General features: G+C 43.2%; 2 protein-coding genes across 2 annotated transcripts; one reads left to right on the top strand and one right to left on the bottom strand.

The window, feature by feature from the left end:
• Positions 1-118: 118 nt before the first annotated feature.
• LOC129811590 (uncharacterized protein C14orf28 homolog) lies at positions 119-11,201 on the top strand. The gene is made up of 5 exons (XM_055863022.1): positions 119-356; positions 2,973-3,497; positions 5,803-5,892; positions 7,655-7,789; positions 8,024-11,201. The coding sequence occupies exons 1-5, from the start codon at positions 271-273 to the stop codon at positions 8,205-8,207; spliced, it is 1,020 nt and encodes a 339-aa protein (XP_055718997.1). The 5' UTR covers positions 119-270; the 3' UTR covers positions 8,208-11,201.
• Positions 11,202-11,252: 51 nt separating this feature from the next.
• LOC129811589 (kelch-like protein 28) lies at positions 11,253-22,705 on the bottom strand. Its single transcript, XM_055863021.1, has 6 exons — positions 22,597-22,705; positions 21,070-21,330; positions 16,946-17,583; positions 16,391-16,834; positions 15,431-15,639; positions 11,253-15,321 (listed from the first exon to the last, which is right to left on the bottom strand). The coding sequence occupies exons 2-6, from the start codon at positions 21,328-21,330 to the stop codon at positions 15,158-15,160; spliced, it is 1,716 nt and encodes a 571-aa protein (XP_055718996.1). The 5' UTR covers positions 22,597-22,705; the 3' UTR covers positions 11,253-15,157.
• Positions 22,706-23,283: the final 578 nt, after the last annotated feature.

The following is a 23,283-nucleotide window of genomic DNA, read 5'->3' as shown; positions in this document are numbered from 1 at the left end:
AAGGAGGCAGGAAGGAAAATGTTGAAAGGAAAATGTAATGAAAAGCAAAAATGTCTCAGACAGCAGGTGGCAGCATTGAATTGCTGAAAGAAAGAGATGAAGGGCGTAAACCAACCACTGTTTATAGGCGTGGTCACGCGAAGCAATGGGCGTTACATGACATTGCTTTGGATGTTTTGAAGCTTGCTGAGTGCCAAGCTTTCTCGAGGGTTATAGAGAAGGATTTCTGGCTGTTGGCCTGAATTAAGACATGAAGAAATACAGAGAACGATGGAGAGCAAATTCTGCATTTTGACTGAAACAGAAGACCTCAAAACCCTGATTTCGAGCACCGAAGAGAGTCTGCAAATTGAAAGGTAACGTTACTAACGTTTGCTAGCTAGCTGCTAAGCTAACTTGCATGTGATCTAGCTAGCTAGACTAACCAACCAATACATCTCTTTGAAAACATTGGTAGATAACCCGACATCAACATTCGGAAATATTGCATCCACACTTAAAGGCACTAAAACGGGGGGGGAGTGAAGACTGCACTAGTTACAATGGAGATAGTTAGCTAACTAGCTAGTAACGTTAGATGGTCTGCTAAGCTAACGTCTACTAGCAGCTGGTGTATACCAGGGGCGTATTCATTACGCTGGTTATGTGGTAATGGCTAGAAGGGATACTGCTTTTATCAAATTAACGTCAAAAGTAGATTTTTTTGTTGTATTTTAGCTAGCCCTAAATATGTTCCTAATCTTAACATAATTCTCCTAACCTGATGCGTAAATGTCAAATCTGAAAAAAAGCTGCAGGCCAGGAGAATTTATGCAGCAGGCTAGTCAAACCCTGATTCAGTTGCAAAACGTTACTTAAACGGATGCGAACGAAACGGGGAGGGACCTACCTGCATTTGTCCAATAGAAACTCGTTTTATTTGGGTTTAACTGTTTGGATTGATTACACCCCAGTGTGTGTTGTAACCTGAATGTCAAAAGTATCGAAGTTACATGCAGGGGAGCATTAATTATAGCTAGCTGCCATGTTAGTTTTCAATTCGATTTATTAAATTATGCTGACTAAACGTTTATCATATATATATTTTTAAATATGCATTATGTAACTAGCTACCAGGGTTTGCATTGCAATTATGCATGTCATCCTCAGATCTGACAGTTGGCTTGCTACAAGATGGGATGACCCCTGGCATGAGGGATGTATTGCCATGCACACTCATATGTAACTTAATTATTTAGTAATTTTGTAAATTATGAATACCTTCCTTAACCAATCCCATGCAGGTAAACCCTTATTAATCATAAGGAAGATGAAGGTAAGGTTTTGAGGAGGGTATAAGCTGATCATCGAACTGTGCTAAAAGGATAAGTGTTTTGGGGGAATTTTATTTAACCACATTCTATTTTTTTTATGTAAATGGTATGTTATAGAAGGGTCTAGACAGCTTTTTTGTGATTTCACATGTTTTAACTTACCCCAAACAGCAAATCACTTCCTCATCCTTGTGTAGTATGGGGGCCCCGAAAAGTATGAACAAAGGCTCCAAAAACACCCAAATACATCCTTTTAGAAACGGCAAAGCTGTCAGTGTAGTGATGCATTTCTTTAGCTATTGTACACGAAATTATGTAATTCCAAACTTTATCCGTAACGTTATGTTCCATTTTGTTGCGACTCGAGCTCTACTTCTCGGTCCATTTTGCAGGTCACTGCTCAAAAAAAAGAAACACTTGAGTAAATGAGGGATATAAAGTACACTACATGGCCAGAGGTATGAGGACACCCCTTCAAATTTGTGGATTCGGCTATTTCAGCCACACCCGTTGCTGACTGGTGTATAAAACCGAGCATACAACCATGCAGTCGCCATAAACATACTGAAGAGCTCAGTGACTTTCAACATGGCACCGTCATAGGATGCCACCTTTCCAATAAGTCAGTTCATAAAATTTCTGCCCTGCTAGAGCTGCCCCGGTTGTTATTGTGAAGTGGAGGAGGAATGATGGTCTGGGTCTGTTTTTCATGGTTCGGACTAGGCCCCTTAGTTCCAGTGAAGGGAAATCTTTACACCAGCATACAATGACATTCTAGACGATTCTCTGCTTCCAACTTTGTTGCAACAGTTTGGGGAAGGCCCTTTCCTGTTTCAGCATAACAATGCCCCTGTGCACAAAGCAAGGTCCATACAGAAATGGTTTGTCAAGATCGGTGTGGAAGAACTTGACTGGCCTGCACAGAACCGCCACCTCAACCCCATCAAACACATTTTGGATGAATTGGAACGCCGACTGTGAGCCAGGCCTAATCGCCCAAAGTCAGTGCCCGACCTCAGTAATGCTCTTGTGAATGGAAGCAAGTCCCCGCAGCAATGTTGCAACATCTAGTGGAAAACCTTCCCAGGAGAGTGGAGGCTGTTATAGCAGCAAAGGGGGGACCAACTCCATATTAATGCCCCTGATTTTGGAATGAGATGTTTGACAAGGAGGTGGCCAAAAGTAGGTGGACATGTAGTGTATATTGAAAGCATGGGGTGTTTCAACACAGGAAGTTCCAGACACTTGTAGAATCTGTGCCGAGGCACAGTGAAGCTTTTCTGGCAGCTTGTGGTGGCCCAACGCCCTATTAATGCACTATGTTGGTGTTTCCTTTATTTTCCTAGTTACCTGTAGCAGCAGGATACACGAAAAATGGAACGACATCTAAAGACATGCATCACAATACTGACATCTTTGCCGTCTCTAAAAGGACGTTTTGGGAGATTTTGTTAATATTTTTTCAGGGCCCCCATACGACACAACAAGAATGAGGGAATGCTGTTAGGGGTAAGTTTCTGTAAAATGTGAAAAAAAGTGTCTGGACCCTTCTATAACATTCCATTTAATTTTTTGGGATTTGATTGTAAAGGATAAGTAATTTTTTTAAGGGCAACTTCAACCCAGAGCGAATGATAACGTACCTTCACGTTTCCCTAGGACCAAGACATTGTTTGAGGAGATCCGTGCATCCATCAACAACAATGATGAAGAGGACCGTTCCTTTTGGAGGCCTGTGCTCCCATGGGGGGGCGTCTACACCATCAGGGCAGGGAGGAAGGCCATCTCATGCACCCCTCTGTATGTTAAGATAAGCTTAAAGAACACCTGCACCATCGATGGGTTCCTCATGATTCTTTATGTAATTTTGAGAGACAACCAGAGCTTTCCCCGGGAGGTGGGCATATTCCTGGGCAGGCAGTTTGTGGAGCATTTCCTCTACCTGATGGACTCGTATGACTACACCACCGTTAAGATGCTGTGGATCTGGGACAGGATGTCCAAGAGGCAGTACCGCTCAGTGATCCACCATGCAGCGTTGGAGATCGACCTGTTTGGTAATGAACATGAGAACTTCACCAAGAACTTGGAGACAATGATGTCTACCATGCAGGAGAGTCTGTGCACCAACTGGAGCTGTCCTGCTCGTTTCCAGGAGTTCATACAGAAAACCATCAACATCAAGTAAGAGAGGCAAAAGCCATAAGCCAAAATCTGAATTCTGGTTAGTGTGGGAGGATTTGCTTTACACTATATCTCCCAGAGCTTGTTCAGCTTCTGATCAGAGACCAGTAATCCTTAATTTGTATGAAAACCAAAAGCGATTCACTATAAATAAGGTAGCCAAAAAGCTATGAGTTCAAATGGGAGGACCTTCCATGTCTCTATTGCTTGCAATGCTAATTCTTCTGGAAAGCTGGTCTACACTTCTGTCTTCAAGAGGCTTTTATTTCGCCCCCTTGACACGCTGCTTGACTAAAATAAGGTTCAGCTTTCTAATGATCATAGTATGAAATGATGAAGTGTGTTTGGTTTCTTAACAGCTCTGGTCCAGTCTCTGCCAGAGCCTTATAAAGTCATGTTTACCCACGGTGGGCTGCATGTCCACAGTGGATTATATTGTGCCCATTATCAAATCCCAACCACTATTTTAAGTTTTTGTTATTGGTACTTTTCTTTGAGGTTGGAATTTACGTGGATTAGGTTAGTGTAAATACAGTACATGTATGTAGCCTGATACTGGTGGTGGATAGAGTTTCACTGGATCTATAAATCTGAAGCATCTGGTTGGAATTTCCATTCGATAGGAAGCCCAGTGTGGCCAGCAGTGGGAGAGTACAGACAGGTTTTTTTTTTGCAACAAAACCGACGCTTGCGCAACTATTGGCTTAGACTGTTGACATGTAAACAATATATTTTGTTATCAATGTTTATTGAAAACAAAAACATTTGCACAATGAGCACTTGTTGTCTCTCAAATACATCGTGACAGTTGTTGGTTAGATAGCCAGCAAATTTTTGCCATATTAGCATTGTCATGAAATCAGTCAAATACCTCAAAACAAGACATGGTGTCAAGAACATGATGAAACCAACAAACGAGCAACTTATGATTCCCCACGTGACAGCAACCATAACAAGAAACTAACTATCAGGCCGTCCAGAATCACAACACATGGACTTCTGCCCCATTTGTAGCGTGGGCTTCGTTCTCGTGACGTTGTCAGCTAACCCATCTATGGAATTGGGCCGACCTTCTGCTGATTTTTCTCATCGAAGAAAAACCCAATCTCAGTCCAGTTTTCTGGTCACAAAACTCAAATCTGTTATGAACAGAGGCATGTCTACATAACTTAGTGCACTCTGCCAAAGTTACAAAACATTGCGTTGTTTATTTATTTTTCACCTTTTATTTTATTTAACCAGGTAGGCCAGTTGAGAACAAGTTCTCATTTACAACTGCGACCTGGCCAAGATTAAGCAAAGCAGTGCGACAAAAACAACAACACATAGTTACACATAAACAAACGTACAGTCAGTAACACAATAGAAAATAGAAAAATCTATGTGCAAATCTAGGGAGGTAGGCAATAAATAGGCTATAGAGGTGAAATAATTACAATTTAGCATTAATACTGGAGTGATAGATGTGCAGATGATGATGTGCAAGTAGAGATACTGGGGTGCAGAAGAGCAAGAGGGTAAGTAATAATATGGGGATGAGGTAGATTTACAAGGAGTGCAAGGGCTAATTTAGTTATTGCACACGTGCACTTCACAGAGAAGACATTTTTCAAACAGAAATATTGAAATGCATGCTAGAACGTGACAATAGGATCTCACTAGCGCGTGCTTGCTCTGCCCACCTCCCTGCTTGTTCTACCCACTATGCTTTATTTGCTCCCATTGAAAACGACACAGATGAACTATCTTGAGAAAGTTATAAAGACGCAGTGTACAAAACATTAAGAACACCGTCCTAATATCGAGTTGCATGAACCTCCCCTGCCTTTGCCCTCAGAACAGCCTCAATTTGTTGAGGCATGGACTCTACAAGGTGTCAAAAGCATCCACAGAAATGCTGACCCATGTTGACTTCAATGCTTCCCACTGTTGTCAAATTATCTGGATGTCCTTTGGGTGGTGGATTATTCTTGATACATATGGGAAACTGTTGACCTTGAAAAACCCAGAAACGTTGCAGTTCTTGACAAACTGGTGCTTACGTCTACTAGTTAAATATATATATCCCGTTCAAAGGCACTTACATATTTTGTCTTGTCCATTCACCCTCTGAATGGCTCACATACACAATTGGTCTCAATTGTCTCGAGGCTTAAAAATAATTATTTAACATGTCTCATTCCCTTCATCTACACTGATTTGAAGTGGATTTAACAAGTGACATCAATAAAGGACCATAGCTTTTACCTGGTTTCACTACACGGTGTTCAGAGTTAGGCTTCTTACCCTTTTTCTTCCATCCCAGTCCTCCTCATGAGCTGCCCCCTAGAGATCCCATTCAGTCAGCTGTGGATGAGTTCTTCTGTCCCAAGATCATTCTCTGCAAAGAACTGGGGTGAGAGACATAATGTTTCAAAAAATATATATATATATATATTGGCCTATCCACCACACCTCCTCTCCGGAGAACAAAAGTAAATAAGTTTTACATTTGAGGTTTTAATCGCTATTTTGTTACATATACATTATTCATACATTTTTACATACATGGTACTTTTATACACAGTATTACATGACAAAAATATAGTTTGATATATACATTAAAAGATACTCCAACATATACGTTATACATTAGTGCAGTGCATTCGTAAATATTCAGACCCCTTCACTTTTTCCACATTTTGTTACGTAAACATCCTTATTCAAATTTATTAAATCATTTTTTCCACTCATTTACACACAATACCCCATAATGACAAAGCAAAATCAGGTTTTTAGAAATGTTTCATAATTTATAACATTTTCAAACTGAAATTTTACATTTACATAAGTATTCAGACGTTTACTTTGTTGAAGCACCTTTGGCAGCAATTACAGCCTTGCGTCTTCTTGGTATAATGCTACAAGTTTGGCACACCTGTATTTGGGGAGTTTCTCCCATTCTTCTCTGTAGATCCTCTCAAGCTCTGTCAGGTTGGATGGGGAGCGTTTCTGCACAGCTATTTTCAGGTCTCTCCAGAGATGTTCGATCGGGTTCATGTCCAGGCTCTGGCTGGGCCACTCAAGGACATTCAGAGACTTGTCCCGAACTCACGCCTGCGTTGTCTTGGTTGTGTGCTTAGGATCGTTGTCCTGTTGGAAGGTGAACCTTCACCCCAGTCTGAGGTACTGAGCGCTCTGGAGCAGGTTTTCATTAAGGATCTCTGTACTTTGCTCTGTTCATTTTTTCCCTCGATCCTGACTAGTCTCCCAGTCCCTGCCGCTGAAAAACATCCCCACAGCATGATGCTGCCACCACCATGCTTCACCGTAGGGATGATGCCAAGTTTCCTCCAGACGTGACGCTTGGCATTCAGGCCAAAGAGTTCAATCTCGGTTTCATCTGAGAGTCCTTTAGGTGCATTTTTGGCAAACTCCAAGCGGGCTGTCATGTGCCTTTTACTGAGGAGTGGCTTCCGTCTGGCCACTCTACCATAAAGGCCTGATTGGTGGAGTGCTACAGAGATGGTTGTCCTTTTGGAAGGTTCTCCCATCATCACAGAGGAACCCTGGAGTTCTGTCAGAGTGACCATCGGTCTTGGTTCTCTACGGACAGTTCCTTCGGCTTGGTTTTACTCTGACATGCACTGTCAGCTGTGCGGGACCTTATATAGATAGGTGTGCTTTTCCAAATCCTGTCCAATCAATTGAATTTACCACAGGTGGACTCCAATCAAGTTGTAGAAGCATCTCAAGGATGATCAATGGAAACAGGATGAAACCTGAGCTCAATTTTGAGTCTCATAGCAAAGGGTCTGAATACTTGTGTAAATAAGGTATTTCTGTTTTGTTTTTTTGCAAACATTTCTAAAAACCTGTTTTCGCTTTGTCATTATGGGGTATTGTGTTTAGATTGAGGGGGAAAAAATAATTTATCAATTTTAGAATAAGTCTGTAATGTAACAATGTGGAAAAGGGGAAGGGGTCTGAATACTTTCCGAATGCACTGTATATATGGTGTTTTTGTTCCTATTACAGATCATTCGCTTTTAATTCAATAGTATTATTATATTGTTGATTGTCTGTGGCTTTCCAAATCACCTGAGACATAATGTTGAATCACCGTCTTTTCTTATATTCTTTCTATGATTCTGACTGATTTGCTGTCTGTTCTTTAGGTGCAATGGGTTGAGGGAGTTCTCTCAGAGGGTCTTCTGCCATGGACCACCTCCTTTTGTCATTCTCAACATGCAGCTTTGGAAGTCTGAGGAGCTGTCCTATGTTCCCTACCATCTAGCCCTATCCCAACACAGGTAAAGAAATCTTGTAGAGCAGGACTCGTATCCCAGCCTCATTGTCTTAGGTGCTGTTTATTTTTCTCCCTGGATGTTAAATGTAATTGATTGGCTATCTGTTTTTATTTTGTTTAAACAGCACCTACTTGCATGTACTTTGCTATTTCTACCGATTTCTTTAAGCTTTTTCTGGTAACCGAGAATGGTCTTCAACATGCAGAAAAATCCAATTGCAACTCTGCTTTTCCACAGGTACTCACTGGAGGGCGCTACACTCTTCAACAAGGAGGAGCATCACTACTCTGCAGCCTTCCAGATAGACGGCTACTGGATGCACTATGACGGGCTGAGGAGCGACAACCTGATCCTGTTAAACAAGCCCCCTGAACTCCTCCTTCTCTCTTCCCTTGTCTACATCCGCGCCTCAGACAAATGAGATGCACTAATGTAACCAAGCAGGGATGGGGTCAGTTCCATTTTTCATTCCATCATTTCAGGATGAAAATAAATTCTCCTGAATTTACTTGAATTGAAAAGGAATTGACCCCAATTGTGTCACCATGGTCCAGAAGGGACACAGAAGGAAGGAGGTAGATACTAGACAACACTGATAGGAAGGCATCTTTTGAAAAATGCACACTAACACCTTCCTATTTATTGCCCTTCATTCACAGAAATAGTATCCAAGTTACTTTACATTTGGCTCATGATGGTTTTGTCTTCCATTCCACAGTGAGCTCTTACCAGATACTTTTATCACCTAATCATATTTAATGACATTTTTATCTCGTTTGAAAAGGCTTATACCACATTTCCAACTTTTTAGGATATCATGTCAACAACTTCCTTGTTTTGTTTTTATACTTTGAGATTTACTTTTTGGAATTATGTGCTCCCTTTTGCCTGACTGTTGCCTCAAACACTCACTGTGCAAAATAAGTGCATCTTCTCTTTGGGCATGCTTGGAATCCAAGAATATATGCATGGACTATAATAGTTCTGGGGAGGTATGCATATTGAAGAATCAACTCAACCTTAAATAGCTTTACTGCTATAAAAAAAAAAAATATGTTTGCAGCGTGTTGTCTTGGGTGAAATGGTTGCACTTTCTGAGAAGCAAATTTAGCTAATTAAACTCTGATGTAGAATTGTCAACAGGGTATATACAGTGGGGCAAAAAAGTATTTAGTCAGCCACCAATTGTGCAAGTTCTCCCACAAGATGAGAGAGGCCTGTAATTTTCATCATAGGTACACTTCAACTATGACAGACAAAATGAGAAAAAGAAATCCCGAAAATCACATTGTAGGATTTTTAATGAATTTATTTGCAAATTATGGTGGAAAATAAGTATTTGGTCAATAACAAAAGTTTATCTCAATACTTTGTTATATGCCCTTTGTTGGCAATGACAGAGGTCAAATGTTTTCTGTAAGTCTTCACAAGGTTTTCACACACTGTTGCTGGTATTTTGGCCCATTCCTCCATGGAGATCTCCTCTAGAGCAGTGATGTTTTGGGGCTGTTGCTGGGCAACACGGACTTTCAATTCCCTCCAAAGATTTTCTATGGGGTTGAGATCTGGAGACTGGCAAGGCCACTCCAGGACCTTGAAATGCTTCTTACGAAGCCACTCCTTTGTTGCCCGGGCGGTGTGTTTGGGATCTTTGTCATGCTGAAAAACCCAGCCACGTTTCATCTTCAATGCCCTTGCTGATGGAAGGAGGTTTTCACTCAAAATCTCACGATACATGGCCCCATTCATTCTTTCCTTTACACGGATCAGTCGTCCTGGTCCCTTTGCAGAAAAACAGCCCCAAAGCATGATGTTTCCACCCCCATGCTTCACAGTAGGTATGGTGTTCTTTGGATGCAACTCAGCATTCTTTGTCCTCCAAACACGACGTGTTGAGTTTTTACCAAAAAAGTTCTATTTTGGTTTCATCTGACCATATGACATTCTCCCAATCATCCAAATGCTCTCTAGCAAACTTCAGACGGGCCTGGACATGTACTGGCTTAAGCAGGGGGACACGTCTGGCACTGTAGGATTTGAGTCCCTGGCGGCGTAGTGTGTTACTGATGGTAGGCTTTGTTACTTTGGTCCCAGCTCTCTGCAGGTCATTCACTAGGTCCCCCCGTGTGGTTCTGGGATTTTTGCTCACCGTTCTTGTGATCATTTTGACCCCACGGGGTGAGATCTTGCGTGGAGCCCCAGATCGAGGGAGATTATCAGTGGTCTTGTATGTCTTCCATTTCCTAATAATTGCTCCCACAGTTGATTTCTTCAAACCAAGCTCCTTACCTATTGCAGATTCAGTCTTCCCAGCCTGGTGCAGGTCTACAATTTTGTTTCTGGTGTCCTTTGACAACTCTTTGGTCTTGGCCATAGTGGAGTTTGTAGTGTGTCTGTTTGAGGTTGTGGACAGGTGTCTTTTATACTGATAACAAGTTCAAACTGGTGCCATTAATTCAGGTAACAAGTGGAGGACAGAGGAGCCTCTTAAATAAGAAGTTACAGGTCTTTGAGAGCCAGAAATCTTGCTTATTTGTTAATTAATGAATTAAAAATCCTACAATGTGATTTTTCTGGAGGAAAAAAATCTAATTTTGTCTGTCATAGTTGAAGTGTACCTATGATGAAAATTACAGGCCTCATCTTTTTAAGTGGGAGAACTTGCACAATTGGTGGCTGACTAAATACTTTTTTACCCCACTGTATAGGCTAGACAAGTGAAGCATCTGAGATTGTACAGGACTCATCTACTACAATCCATTTGTGCATACTAGCCCTGACCTCAGATCAAACTGGTGCTTTTTTGTACTATTTCCCCTGTTTAAAAACATTTGAAACAGTATTTGCATTTTGTGGAAATTCAATCATTATCCTTGAATTACTTGTTTTAAGCTGTCCATTGGACTTCAACTTGGGAGTCACACAGCGTTAACTTGTATTAAAATGTATACCTGCTCAAATATTTGTATAAATTGTGAAAATGTATCATTGGATAAAATCAGTTCTGTCTTAAATGTAAGTAATTACTTGTACTTACAAGTACCCCAGCATAGTGATGTTACATAAGTGCTTGAGTGCTTGCCTTTCACAGTAGCATATAATACCCTGAATTAAAATTATTCTGCACAATTCAATAAGGTAAATTGTTACATCCCAATCTAAACAAGATGTCAAAACATTAAATAAATTTGATTTTGTAATGCTTTTGATCATTTGGAAATAACATTACTGCTTATCACAGGCTTCATATGCACAATGTAATGTTAAGCATTGACCTCTGCCAATTTCATCTTTGTCAGAACTAAATAATGAAACTGTCTTTGAGCAACAATCCATGTTCATGTTTTGAATTGCGTTTTTTTTGTTTCTATGCAGTCATTGAAGTCTTAAACAATACATATATTTTTATATTCTAGCATTTGTATGTTGGTTTGTCGTACAAGAAACTAGAGACAAGAACAAAGCGTACCTTTAAGGCAGGCATTTATTAATTTTAACAGTACAATTGCACCAAATAAATAAACTGGCTAAAATGTATGTTCAAAGCATGATAAAATGTGGGGGAAATACAGCTTCTACAGCAGGGTTCTTGTAGTTCCAGTAATAATCCACAGGATATACCATTCAAAAATATCACCTTCAGACACTCTCATGGGAAATGTAAATGAAGCAGTGTTCATTTGGCTAACATTGACATCGGTTTCAATTATTTTTATTTTTTTAGACACGAGATAGCAGTGAGTCTTTTCCAGACTTGATATTAGTACTCCCTCTGCATTCTTTAAAACAAGCACTTTGGTGAAAGGTGTCAAAACAAGACATGGTTAGGCTATGATAAATAAGTAAATAAATATCACACACATTTATACATCCCTTCATTTTGCAGTTTGACGTTTTCAGATTCCACGTATGACCAAGAGTTTTCCCTCCAACGCAGTAAATAAGTCAGTAAAAATACATCCCTAACATTGTGGTTTTCAATATCCACACAAGGATAACCTCTCTATACATGCTAGTGTAACAAATGCTTGACAATAGATGGTAGCCGCAGACAATCACGCCTGCGTGATTTTCACTGTTCTGATGTTCAGGCTCATCCTGCCAGCCTGTTGTGGATAGACAAATGCCTCATTTACCTAACATCAAGAGTTAAAAAGTACACACAATCTAAATGGAAAAAATATTCAATAAATGGCAAATGTTTAAAAGAAAGTATTAGATCCTTTTGAACTATGAAATGGCCATTTATTCACCCCCAAATAATGCACTGTTTGTCTATCTTAGGATTTTCCAAGGATATAAAATTTCACCTAATTGCTTGTTTGCAATGTTAGATTTGCATTCACATTATTCCAAATGAGTAAAATCCAAAGAAATTACAGAATCATTTCATAGTTATGCAGATAAATAGTATGCATTTAGAATAGGAGCTGTACAGTCATGCAGGTTAAAATGGCTCACCATTTACTTTCATCCCGTGACAACTTAATGGCGTCTTTAAAAAAACATGGAGAAAGAAAATGACTGGATTTCTGGAGATGTTTCCAGTGTGAAATGATAAAGCCCACTATTCCAGGATGAGAAAAAAACAGCAGCAGCCATCTAATTATGACACCTTGAAATCCAATTTAACTACCCCTAAGACTCAACCAAAAATAAATGAAGTATTTTGAAAAAGAGTCCTCAAGTGAAGAACTCACGCTTGTTTGGACAAGCTCGTACTCGGCCTCTTATTGCTAGAGCAAGACTAAATAGTCCAAGGTAAAGTTACAGGGTAAGAGCTAAAGTGTACTGTCATTTGTAACCACAACTGACAAGTGTGTTAAATGGAAGAACACACAAAACTGCAGTACTGTAACTGCACGGCTGCTCTCTGGTGAGACCGATAAAATGGCTTAGAGCACAGGTGTCAAACTCATTCCATGGAGGGCCGAGTGTCTGCGGGTTTTCGCTCCACCCTTGTACTTGATTGATGAATTAACATCACTAATTAGTTAGGAACTCCCCACACCTGGTTGTCTAGGGCTTTATTGAAAGGAAAGACCAAAAACCTGCAGACACAAGGCCCTCCGTGGAATGAGTTTGACACCCCTGGCTTAGAGCAAGACCCATACACAGTCAAAGTCTTGTGCCAATCTTACATTACTTGTGAAAAATGCTAAACAATAACTGGTATTTTTACTGGAGTACACAATGCATTTGTCTGCAAACTTTTCCTAGTACATGTGAACTGACAGGCACAACATTGGAAATGTTCCCAAAGACAAGAGCACACCATGCAAAGTGGGATGAGGAAAACAGAGGTTTGAATAACAGTGGTCTTTCATCAGACAAGATAAACATGTGAACAGACAGACATGTCACATGTGATAACATCACAGCAATGAGACACCTCGACTTTGAGGAAGCCAAATTCAAAGCAAAAATTGTATCCACTTAAAACAATATTGCATTGTCTAAATGCCATTAACCTAAATCGATCAAATAATTTGGTAAGTGCAATGCAGAGCTCCATTTAAGTTTTCCACATGTGCTAACATCTATAATGTACAATACAAGTAAACAACTCTTTCATTCTGAACCAACAGGGATTCTTGAGGTTTACACATCACATTAGTTCTCTCTATTGCCTCATGTTACCTGCCCTTTAGAGTGACCCAAAGCTACAACACTCAGACTCAGCCTGCAGCCTTCTGGGGGGGGGGGGGGGGCCCTTTGAGCTCTGTCCCCATGCCCTTGGTCTGTCAAAGACTTTGTGACTGACAATTTCCCTTGACAGAGACAACACCGCATCCACCCCTCCATATGACAGCTGGGCGGTATGTCACACGTACCATACATTAGCAGTGAAAATAACCCTTTGATTCTGGCACACAGAGGAAAGCTATTTGTAGCTCTGTATGTAAGGTGGGAAAGTTACACCAGACTTGTGAAAGCATATTTTGGCACGTCTCATGAGGCTGTGTATATGCACTCTTCCCTGAGCTCGTCAGGAAGGCCATGGCCACATGCAGCTCCTCACACATGCTTCAGCAGAGAGGTGGCAAGCAAGCAGAGAGGGTGTAGGGATCACTCACATGCTAAACAAGAGGCTTGTTCCTAACCCATTAGAGCACAACAATCACAGACTTTCTTTGTAAGGAAACTGGCAGTGATAGCGGGCAGCCAGATGTACTACTTTTTAAATGCAGGGACAATGTTTCAGGCAAACCATAGCTTAACGGATGGCATCACTGGGGATAAAGAATGAAAGCATCAGATCAGTAATGTATTGATAGACTGCCTAAAGAGTTCAATTTAACATGGGGCTCAAAGTAAAGACACTGCTTTATTGCATGGGAGCTTGTCAAGTTGGGGCATATACATTAGTATACAACCAACATCTACAACAGTAACAGAGGAACAAATAAAATAAGAGAATCCTGAATATAGCACCAGTTAGCAGCATACAAACCCAGCAGTGAAGAGGGACAGGGTCACTTTTGAATGCTTATGAAGAGGGATGAAGTGTGACCCTACCACAGGATGATGTAATAGAAGCTGTAACATGAGGGATCTCAGAATTGCTCCAAGGATGAAACAGATAGGTGGCAAGTACTCTCAGGAGAATTCATTGGGGTTTGCGTATCCTTCAACTCAAATACACACTAGTAACCCAGTGCAAAAAACATTTACAGGCAATGCACTAGAGGATATATTCATATCTATTTCTTTTAATTTACAGAGAAAAAAAGGCAGCCCTTGTAAGTGAATATATAAAGATTCCAATTTCTCTTTGTGAAGCACTGATTTAGGTGCAGACATTTCAAACTCAGTGTGTGAGCCAATCACCTTACCTGAGCTTTAGTCCAGCACACAGAGACAAAATAACAATCATTTAATCTGACATGCATCTACTCACAAGCATACAGACATTCTGCGCCACACGCACACAAACTTTAAGGATCCAGAAAATTGGAACATATGTTCTGCTCATAGCAGGAAGAAGAAAAAAAAGTCTGGAGTGTTTAACAGAAATAATGGCATAAACACAGGTCTACGCTTTTTTTTTTTTTTTTTAAACTTAGTTTTCTCCCACAGTCCTCTGTAAAATGTCAGAGTCCTTGTTGTGGTCCAGCAGCAGTAGTGGTCATCTCTGTGACAAGATCCATGGTGATCTGCCCCGCGCCTTCCTCCACCCAAACCAGACTCTTCTCACTCTGGCCATCTCGGTGGTCCCCTGTCGCCAGCCGGGCACATTCAGCAAGCTCGCTCGCCGGGATTCACGGCAGTGTAGCACCGCCCTCAGCCTGCTGGAGATGAACGGGGGGGGGGGGGGGAGCCTTTCGTCCAACTCTTCTCTTAAGGAGTCCTACCCAGGGGTATCATGGGTCAAAGTGCAGTCAGCCCAAAGTTACAGCGGCAGTACATCATGCCACTAGAGTCCAGCCAGCTGTCTGTGATGGGGTTGTACCGCTGGACAGTGTTCAGGTAGGATGACCCCGAGTGACCCCCCACCACATAGAGGTAGTTGTCCACGATCGCTGAGCCAACTCCTGGGAAAATATGGATATCATAAAATGGTTATTTCTGGCCATGCAATCTGAATGGTCAACTTCTCTGCATCAAAATAATAAACCTTGTTTGAGTCATTTCCCAACTCACCTGTACGTGGCTCATTCATGGGCCGACAGGCTGTCCACTGGTTCTGGTGTGGGTCATACCTCTCAATGCTGGACAGGTGTGATACCCCGTTGTGTCCCCCAACCACAAATATGAACCCTAGCATGACCCCAACACCAAAGTTGATCCGTTTGTCTGCCATGGGGGCTACCATTTCCCAGGCATCCTTGCTGGGGTCATACCGCTCCACACTGCACAGTAAAAAGAGTTCAAGAAATAAAACTCAGTCAATAAAAGGGTACAGTTACACTGTGCATTTTGACTGTCACTGCAGCCGTTTCTTTTTAACAGGTTAGTACAGTAGCAAGCCTAATACTCTATCATATAAAAGAAAATGACTAACATTTTCTGAATCTAAGCCAATACAATTCACCATTGGTCCTTTTTGCTTTTAGATACTATATAGCTGTACCGTTGTCACAGCTCAATTTAATGAGGCCATCTATTCCAGTTCTATATTTTGCAGGATATATCAAGTAATGAAACCCTCAACAGCTTCCCTGTCCAAACATTTTCCTGAAGGGTTTGGGGAGTCAAGGAGACTGGTAACTACAACATCTCTCTCTCTCTCTCTCTCGTGAGCAAAGACAACAGGGGTCTAACCAGCAAGAGAGCTCTTGTTCTACAAAAGCAACTATGTCTGTCTGAATAGAAGACAACAAATCTTGATCCTACAGAATATGGGTTGCATTGCAGGCTAGTAACAGAGCATGATTGAAAGGGTGGCTGAAACCCTTTCCTTGGATGGATCAAAGACCTCAAAAGGTCTTGTGGGGTCTACCATAAACTTTCCTGATGTGAGCATTACCATGTGTAGGAACAAATGGAGGTTCACGGCAAGTTGAAGTAGGCATAGTATTTCAAAAGCCTACTAGAACCACATGAGCAAAACTACCTGTTAACTTAATAATTCCACCGCAGATTGACTATATTAAAACGTACCTGTTCATGTGGGCTGGACCATAGCCTCCGATGGCGTAGACCATGCCATCCAGCACAGCGGTGGCAAAACAGCTGCGTGACTTGGTCATGGGTGCCACAGGCTGCCACTCCTTCACCTTGGGGACATATTTTTCCACAGACTGTAGATAGTACTGGCCGTCGTAGCCCCCCAGGGCATAGAGCTCCCCAGCCAAGACCACTACCCCCAGGGTGCTGCGACACTCTGCCATGCGCTCCACTGTAGACCAGGTGTTGCTGTCAGGGTCCCATCTCTCCACTGTACTCTCATGTCTCCGGTAGCTAATGCCCTGTCGCATGTGTGTGGCAATGCCACCCACCACATACACCTTCTGGTCCAACAATGCCACTCCAAACTCATAGCGGGGCACACTGAGAGGGGCAAGCCCAATCCACGAGTCCGTCTGAGGGAAATACATCTCCATGCTACAAGAGAAAGAAATTAGAACATTAGTTACATTTGTTAAATACATTTCCAATTCATATGAAACATTTGCTAAAATAAAACATTTGCTACTGTTTGGGGTTCAGCATTACCTCTCGAGGGTGGCGAAGAGTCCAGCCTTGCCTCCAACAGCAAGGAGCACCTTGGGAGCACAGCGTGGCCGTGTAGACAACACCGTCTGGTAGGAGAGCCGGTGCTCAGGCATGAAATGGTATTTGAGAGCCTCGTTGAGCAGGTGCTTGCAGGCGTGGTCATCCCGGATAAGGTGGTTTGCCTCATAGAGGCGGGTAAGGAACTTAACACTGAGGAGAGGCAGGCGGATGCAGTGCAGTAGCTGAGCCAGGTGCTGCTGCCGCTCAGTGACATCATACTTGATCCACGACTCCAGGGCATAGAACACAGTCTCTTCGGTTACTACCTTCAGACAATCATTTGACACTATTTCATCCAGCTCCGCCCGTGTCAGCTCAAAAAACTCCTCTGTCTGGCACACCTCTTCAAAATTCTGGCAGATGAATTTAGTGGCAGCCAGGCAGAGATCATGGCAGCCATAGGTCTCAGCGAAGCGAGAGATGCCTATACAGTTCCCAGCATCTAGTTGGCTCTCTAGGAAAGAGCAACACTCCTTCAGCACCAGCTTGACCTGGAGCAGGTTAGCAGCTGGCAGTAGGGACTCCACCGTTTCCTGTGAGATGAATACTGTGCCAGTGTAGGCATACTCAACGATGGCCTACAGGAGGGAAAGTAAAACAATGATATGAAAAAGCCAGAAAAGGCTTGTTTTAGTAAACACAGTGAAATATTCAAAATACTAACGCAGGTAGTACCAGTGACTCGCTCAATACAGAAGTGGTCAGATGACACGGATGCTACGCTACATGACTTTTGCTAGCACAGTTCCAGGATGCATCCAATGGCATTGAGGAGTATACCACCTCAGTTACCAGCTTCATTAATAAGTGTATCAACAACGTCATCCCCACAGTGACCGTAACCAGAAGCCTTGGATTACAGACAACATCCGCACCAGGCTAAAGGCTAGAGCTGCCGCTTTCAAGGAACGGGACAATAAGAAATCCCGCTATGCCCTCAGACGAACCATCAAACAGGCAAAGCGTCAAAACAGAGTAAGATAGAATCCTACTACACCGGCTCTGACGCTGGTCAGATGTGGCAGGGCTTGCAAACTATTACAGACTACAAAGGGAAACCCAGTCGTGAACTGCCCAGTGACGCGAGCCTACCAGACAAGCTAAATGCCTTTTATGCACACTTCAAGGCAAGCAACACTGACGCATGCATGAGAGCACCAGCTGTTCTGGACGACTGTGTGAACACGCTCTCCGTAGCCGATGTGAGCAAGCCCTTTAAACAGGTCAACATTCACAAAGCCGCAGGGCCAGACGGATTACCAGGACGTGTACTCAAACCATGCGCAGACCAACTGGCAAGTGTCTTCACTGACATTTCAACCTCTCCCTGACCATGTCTGAAATACCTGCATGTTTCAAGCAGACCACCATAGTCCCTGTACCCAAGAAAGCGAAGGTAACCTGCCTAAATTATTACTGCCCCATAGCACTCACGTTGGTAGCCATGAAGTGCTTTGAAAGGCTAGTCATGGCTCACAGCAACATCATCAGACCGGAAACCCTAGACCCACTCCAATTCGCATAGCTCCCCAACCGATCCAGAGATGACACAATCTCAATCGCACTCCACACTGCCCTTTCCCACATGGACAAAATGAACACCCATGTGAGAATGCTGTTCATGGACTACAGCTCAGCATTCAACAACCATAGTGGCCACAAAGCTCATCACTAAGCTAAGGACCCTGGGACTAAAAGCCTTTCTCTGAATCTGGACTTCCTGACGGGCTGCTCCCAGGTGGTAAGGGTAGACAACAACACATTTGCCACGCTGCTCCTCAACACTGGGGCCCTTCAGGGGTGCGTGCCTAGTCCCCCCCCATACTCCTTGTTCACCCATGACTGCGTGGCCAAGCATGACGCCAACACCATCTGCCTGCGGCTATGGAACCCTGACCTGTCCACCGGACGTGCTACCTCTCCCAGACCTGCTGTTTTCAACTCTCTAGAGACCGCAGGAGCAGTAGAGATATTCTTAATGATCGGCTATGAAAAGCCAACTGACATTTACTCCTGAGGTGCTGACTGAATACACCCTCGACAACTACTGTGATTATTATTATTTGACCATGCTGGTCATTTATGAACATTTGAACATCTTGGCCATGTTCTGTTATAATCTCCACCCGGCACAGCCAGGTTTCGGCCTTTCTAGGGAGTTTTTCCTAGCCACCATGCTTCTACACCTGCATTGCTTGCCGTTTGGGGTTTTAGGCTGGGTTTCTGTACAGCACTTTGAGATATTAGCTGATGTACGAAGGGCTATATAAAATAAACTTGATTTGATTTAAGTTTGCAGAGGACAACAGTGGTAGGCCTGATCACCGACAACGATGAGACAGCCTATAGGGAGGTCAGAGACCTGGCAGTGTGGTGCCAGGACAACAACTTCTCCCTCAACGTGAGCAAGAAAAAGGAGCCAATCATAGACTTCGACAGGTCGGAAGTGACGCGGGGCGAGAGAGTTTCAAGTTCCTTGGTGTCCACAACGAACTCATGGTCCAAGCACACCAAGACAGTTGTGAAGAGACCACAACACCTTTTCCCCCTAGGGAAACTGAAAAGATTTGGCATGGGTCACCAGACCCTCAAATAATTCTACAGCTGCACCATCGAGAGCATCCTGACCGGTTGCATCCCCGCCTGGTTTGGCAACTGCATCCCCGCCTGGTTTGGCAACTGCATCCCCGCCTGGTTTGGCAACTGCATCCCCGCCTGGTTTGGCAACTGCATCCCCGCCTGGTTTGGCAACTGCATCCCCGCCTGGTTTGGCAACTGCATCCCCGCCTGGTTTGGCAACTGCATCCCCGCCTGGTTTGGCAACTGCATCCCCGCCTGGTTTGGCAACTGCATCCCCGCCTGGTTTGGCAACTGCATCCCCGCCTGGTTTGGCAACTGCATCCCCGCCTGGTTTGGCAACTGCATCCCCGCCTGGTTTGGCAACTGCATCCCCGCCTGGTTTGGCAACTGCATCCCCGCCTGGTTTGGCAACTGCATCCCCGCCTGGTTTGGCAACTGCATCCCCGCCTGGTTTGGCAACTGCATCCCCGCCTGGTTTGGCAACTGCATCCCCGCCTGGTTTGGCAACTGCATCCCCGCCTGGTTTGGCAACTGCATCCCCGCCTGGTTTGGCAACTGCATCCCCGCCTGGTTTGGCAACTGCATCCCCGCCTGGTTTGGCAACTGCATCCCCGCCTGGTTTGGCAACTGCATCCCCGCCTGGTTTGGCAACTGCATCCCCGCCTGGTTTGGCAACTGCATCCCCGCCTGGTTTGGCAACTGCATCCCCGCCTGGTTTGGCAACTGCATCCCCGCCTGGTTTGGCAACTGCATCACCGCCTGGTTTGGCAACTGCATCACCGCCTGGTTTGGCAACTGCATCACCGCCTGGTTTGGCAACTGCATCACCGCCTGGTTTGGCAACTGCATCACCGCCTGGTTTGGCAACTGCATCACCGCCTGGTTTGGCAACTGCATCACCGCCTGGTTTGGCAACTGCATCACCACCTGGTTTGGCAACTGCATCTGACCGAAAGGCGCTACAGAGGGTAGTGCGTAGGGCCCAGTGCATCAAAGGGGCCAGGCTTCCTGCCATCCAGGACCTATAAACTAGGCAGTGTCAAAGGAAGGACCAATTTTTTTCAAAGACTCCAATCACCAAAGTCATTGACTTCTCTCTGCTACCGGAGTGCCAAGTCTAGGACCAAAAGGCTCCCTAACAGCTTCTACCCCCAAGCCATAAGCCTGCTGAACAATTCATCAAATGGCCACCCAGACTATTTACACTGCTGCTCAATGTTTATTATTTATGCATAGTCACTTCACCCCTACCCACATGTACAAATTACCTCTAACCTGTACCCCCGCACATTGACTCTGCAAGGGTACCCGCTGTATATAGCCTAGTTATTGTTAATAGTTGAGTTAGTAAATATTTTCTTAACTCTTTCTTGAACTGCATTGTTGGTTAAGGGCTTGTAAGTAAGAATTTCACAGTAAGGTCTACACCCATTGTATTCTGTGCTTGTGACAAATAACATTTGATTTGTTTAATTGAGCCTTACTTGTAGCGCAGCCTCATCAACACACTGGAACTCCACCTCAGAGGTCTCCTTCTCTGACAGATTTCCTGTGAACATGGCCTTGAAGTAAGGGCTGATGCTCGCCAGCACCACTTTGTGGGCATGGATCTTAGCATCCCCCACTCGCAGCACAATGTCGCACAGCTCATGGTCCTGCCGCAACAGCTGGAGGCCTTGCAGCAGCTGCTCAGAGTGGGGCCGCGTCAGACTGGCAAGCATGTAGGACTGGGCCTGCTGGTCCATCTTATGGGGGGAAAAAATGCACATCATTAACATCCTGTCAAAGACAAGGGAGAAAAGCACAGAACTATGGACAAGTTGAAGACACTCAAGACCACATTTTCCTCTCCAGGTGAAATCTAAGGGAATGACTTAGAAGCAATTTGCAAGGAAATTATCTGGCAATGTGAGCCACCTAAGTCATGCCAATAAGTTAACTGAATCAAGTACAACATACTATATGCAGTGGCAGTGCAGTGCATACCAGATATTATCAGAATGTGTGTTGACATGTGTAACCCTGAACATGGCCAAGCTTCATCACATAGGCTAATTATATAGATCTGATTAATAGCGAATGGCATTGCAAAACTGTCCTGACTGAAGATGAAAAAAACGATTATATTTTTTTTTTCACGGTGAAAATATTATAAGAAATCAGTTTAAATTTATAATAATCCTCACGATTAAAATACTTATTTCACTCTACAGTTTGGCTCATCTAGTGAGCTAATAACCCCGGTTTCTAAATAATAGTAACATGTAACTAGCTATGCCATTAGTATTTAGCATCTTCGCAGCAATAGACAAAGCTTGAGTGACGCCTCAAAATCGCTAAAATCAACTAGCTGTCAAATGTTGTTAGCAAGCTAGTCTACGTTTGCTTAGCTAGATACTGTAGCTATAGCTCAGCTGAGCGAGCAAACACGCTAACCTTGCTAGTAGCCAGCTAGCGCAACAACCTATTTGCCAAATCTCGGTGATCAAATTTTTTCAAAACTCCTCGACGGCTTGTAGAATAGAAACGGAAAAAATAAACATACAATTTCTCAAGCAAAGGGTAACATCCGTTTACTAGTTTAGCCAGCTATCTTGACATATAATCTGCCAAGTAACGTTCGTTAGCGAGCTAACGTTTGCTGCCTTAGCGTCGTCGGTCCACTTTCTTAGCATCAGCCTTGCAAGCCACAAGTACTGTTCAGATGTTTCAGATCCGCTAATGAATATTATATTTTACAACATTGTAATATTGGCGTAGGCTGGAATAGCCAGGCTATCGGGTGTACGGGGGTTCTGCGGCCTCTTGTGAGAAATTACAATAACAAGGGCATGTTATGTCCAATGCATTGGCACTGCAGAGCACGCCAGTGCAAATTTGATGCTAAAAATAAACACAGTACTAAGCAAGCTATACATTGATCTCCATCCAGTTGAGCGGTAATCAGTTGTGAACTTTGATAGCTACTACATATGCCCAAACATTTACAAGAATGTGCAACGGAGACAAACCTGTGGTGAGCGTCAGATGTCCCGACAATAGCTGTTTTTATCGCAGTAGCGGCAGGAACACCAGCGTCTGTCAGGAAACAAACGCCAAACACTTTATGCGGCGTAACTTCCGGGAGCGCGCGGGCGACTTCAGAGGGAATGGTAATTTTGTAGCTATTTTGCACACATTTTAAATGTATCGTCTTCTTTTGTGCACAACCATAATACAATATACAAGTTAGGGGAGAGATAGACGGGAAAGAAGGCAATACCCAACAAGGTGTCATGAAAATAAAATGATCAGCATAAAAAAAATCCTATCATTGATATTACGTGTTTAATGTATATAATTGACATGCATTTGCAGATACAGGCAGGCGACATCGTCATCAGCTTCTCAAGAAGTTGCACTCGTCCTCTGGTGCCATGCAGAGGTGCCCAACATATCAATATATGAATCTGTTTTTACTAGTATACCGTGTACGGATGGGCAATACAGTATCAGTCAAAAGTTTGGACATACCTACTCATTCCAGGGTGTTTCTTTATTTGAACTATTTTCTACATTGTAGAATAATAGTGAAGACATCAAAACTATGAAATAACACATATTAAATCATGTAGTAACCAAAAAAGTGTTAAACAAATCAAAATATATTTTATACTTGAGATTCTTCAAAGTAGCCACCCTTTGCCTTCATGACATAT

This window comes from Salvelinus fontinalis, chromosome 15 (genome assembly GCF_029448725.1).
Source record: "Salvelinus fontinalis isolate EN_2023a chromosome 15, ASM2944872v1, whole genome shotgun sequence".
Classification (NCBI taxonomy): domain Eukaryota; kingdom Metazoa; phylum Chordata; class Actinopteri; order Salmoniformes; family Salmonidae; genus Salvelinus; species Salvelinus fontinalis.
This window is presented reverse-complemented; position numbering and strand designations above follow the sequence as displayed.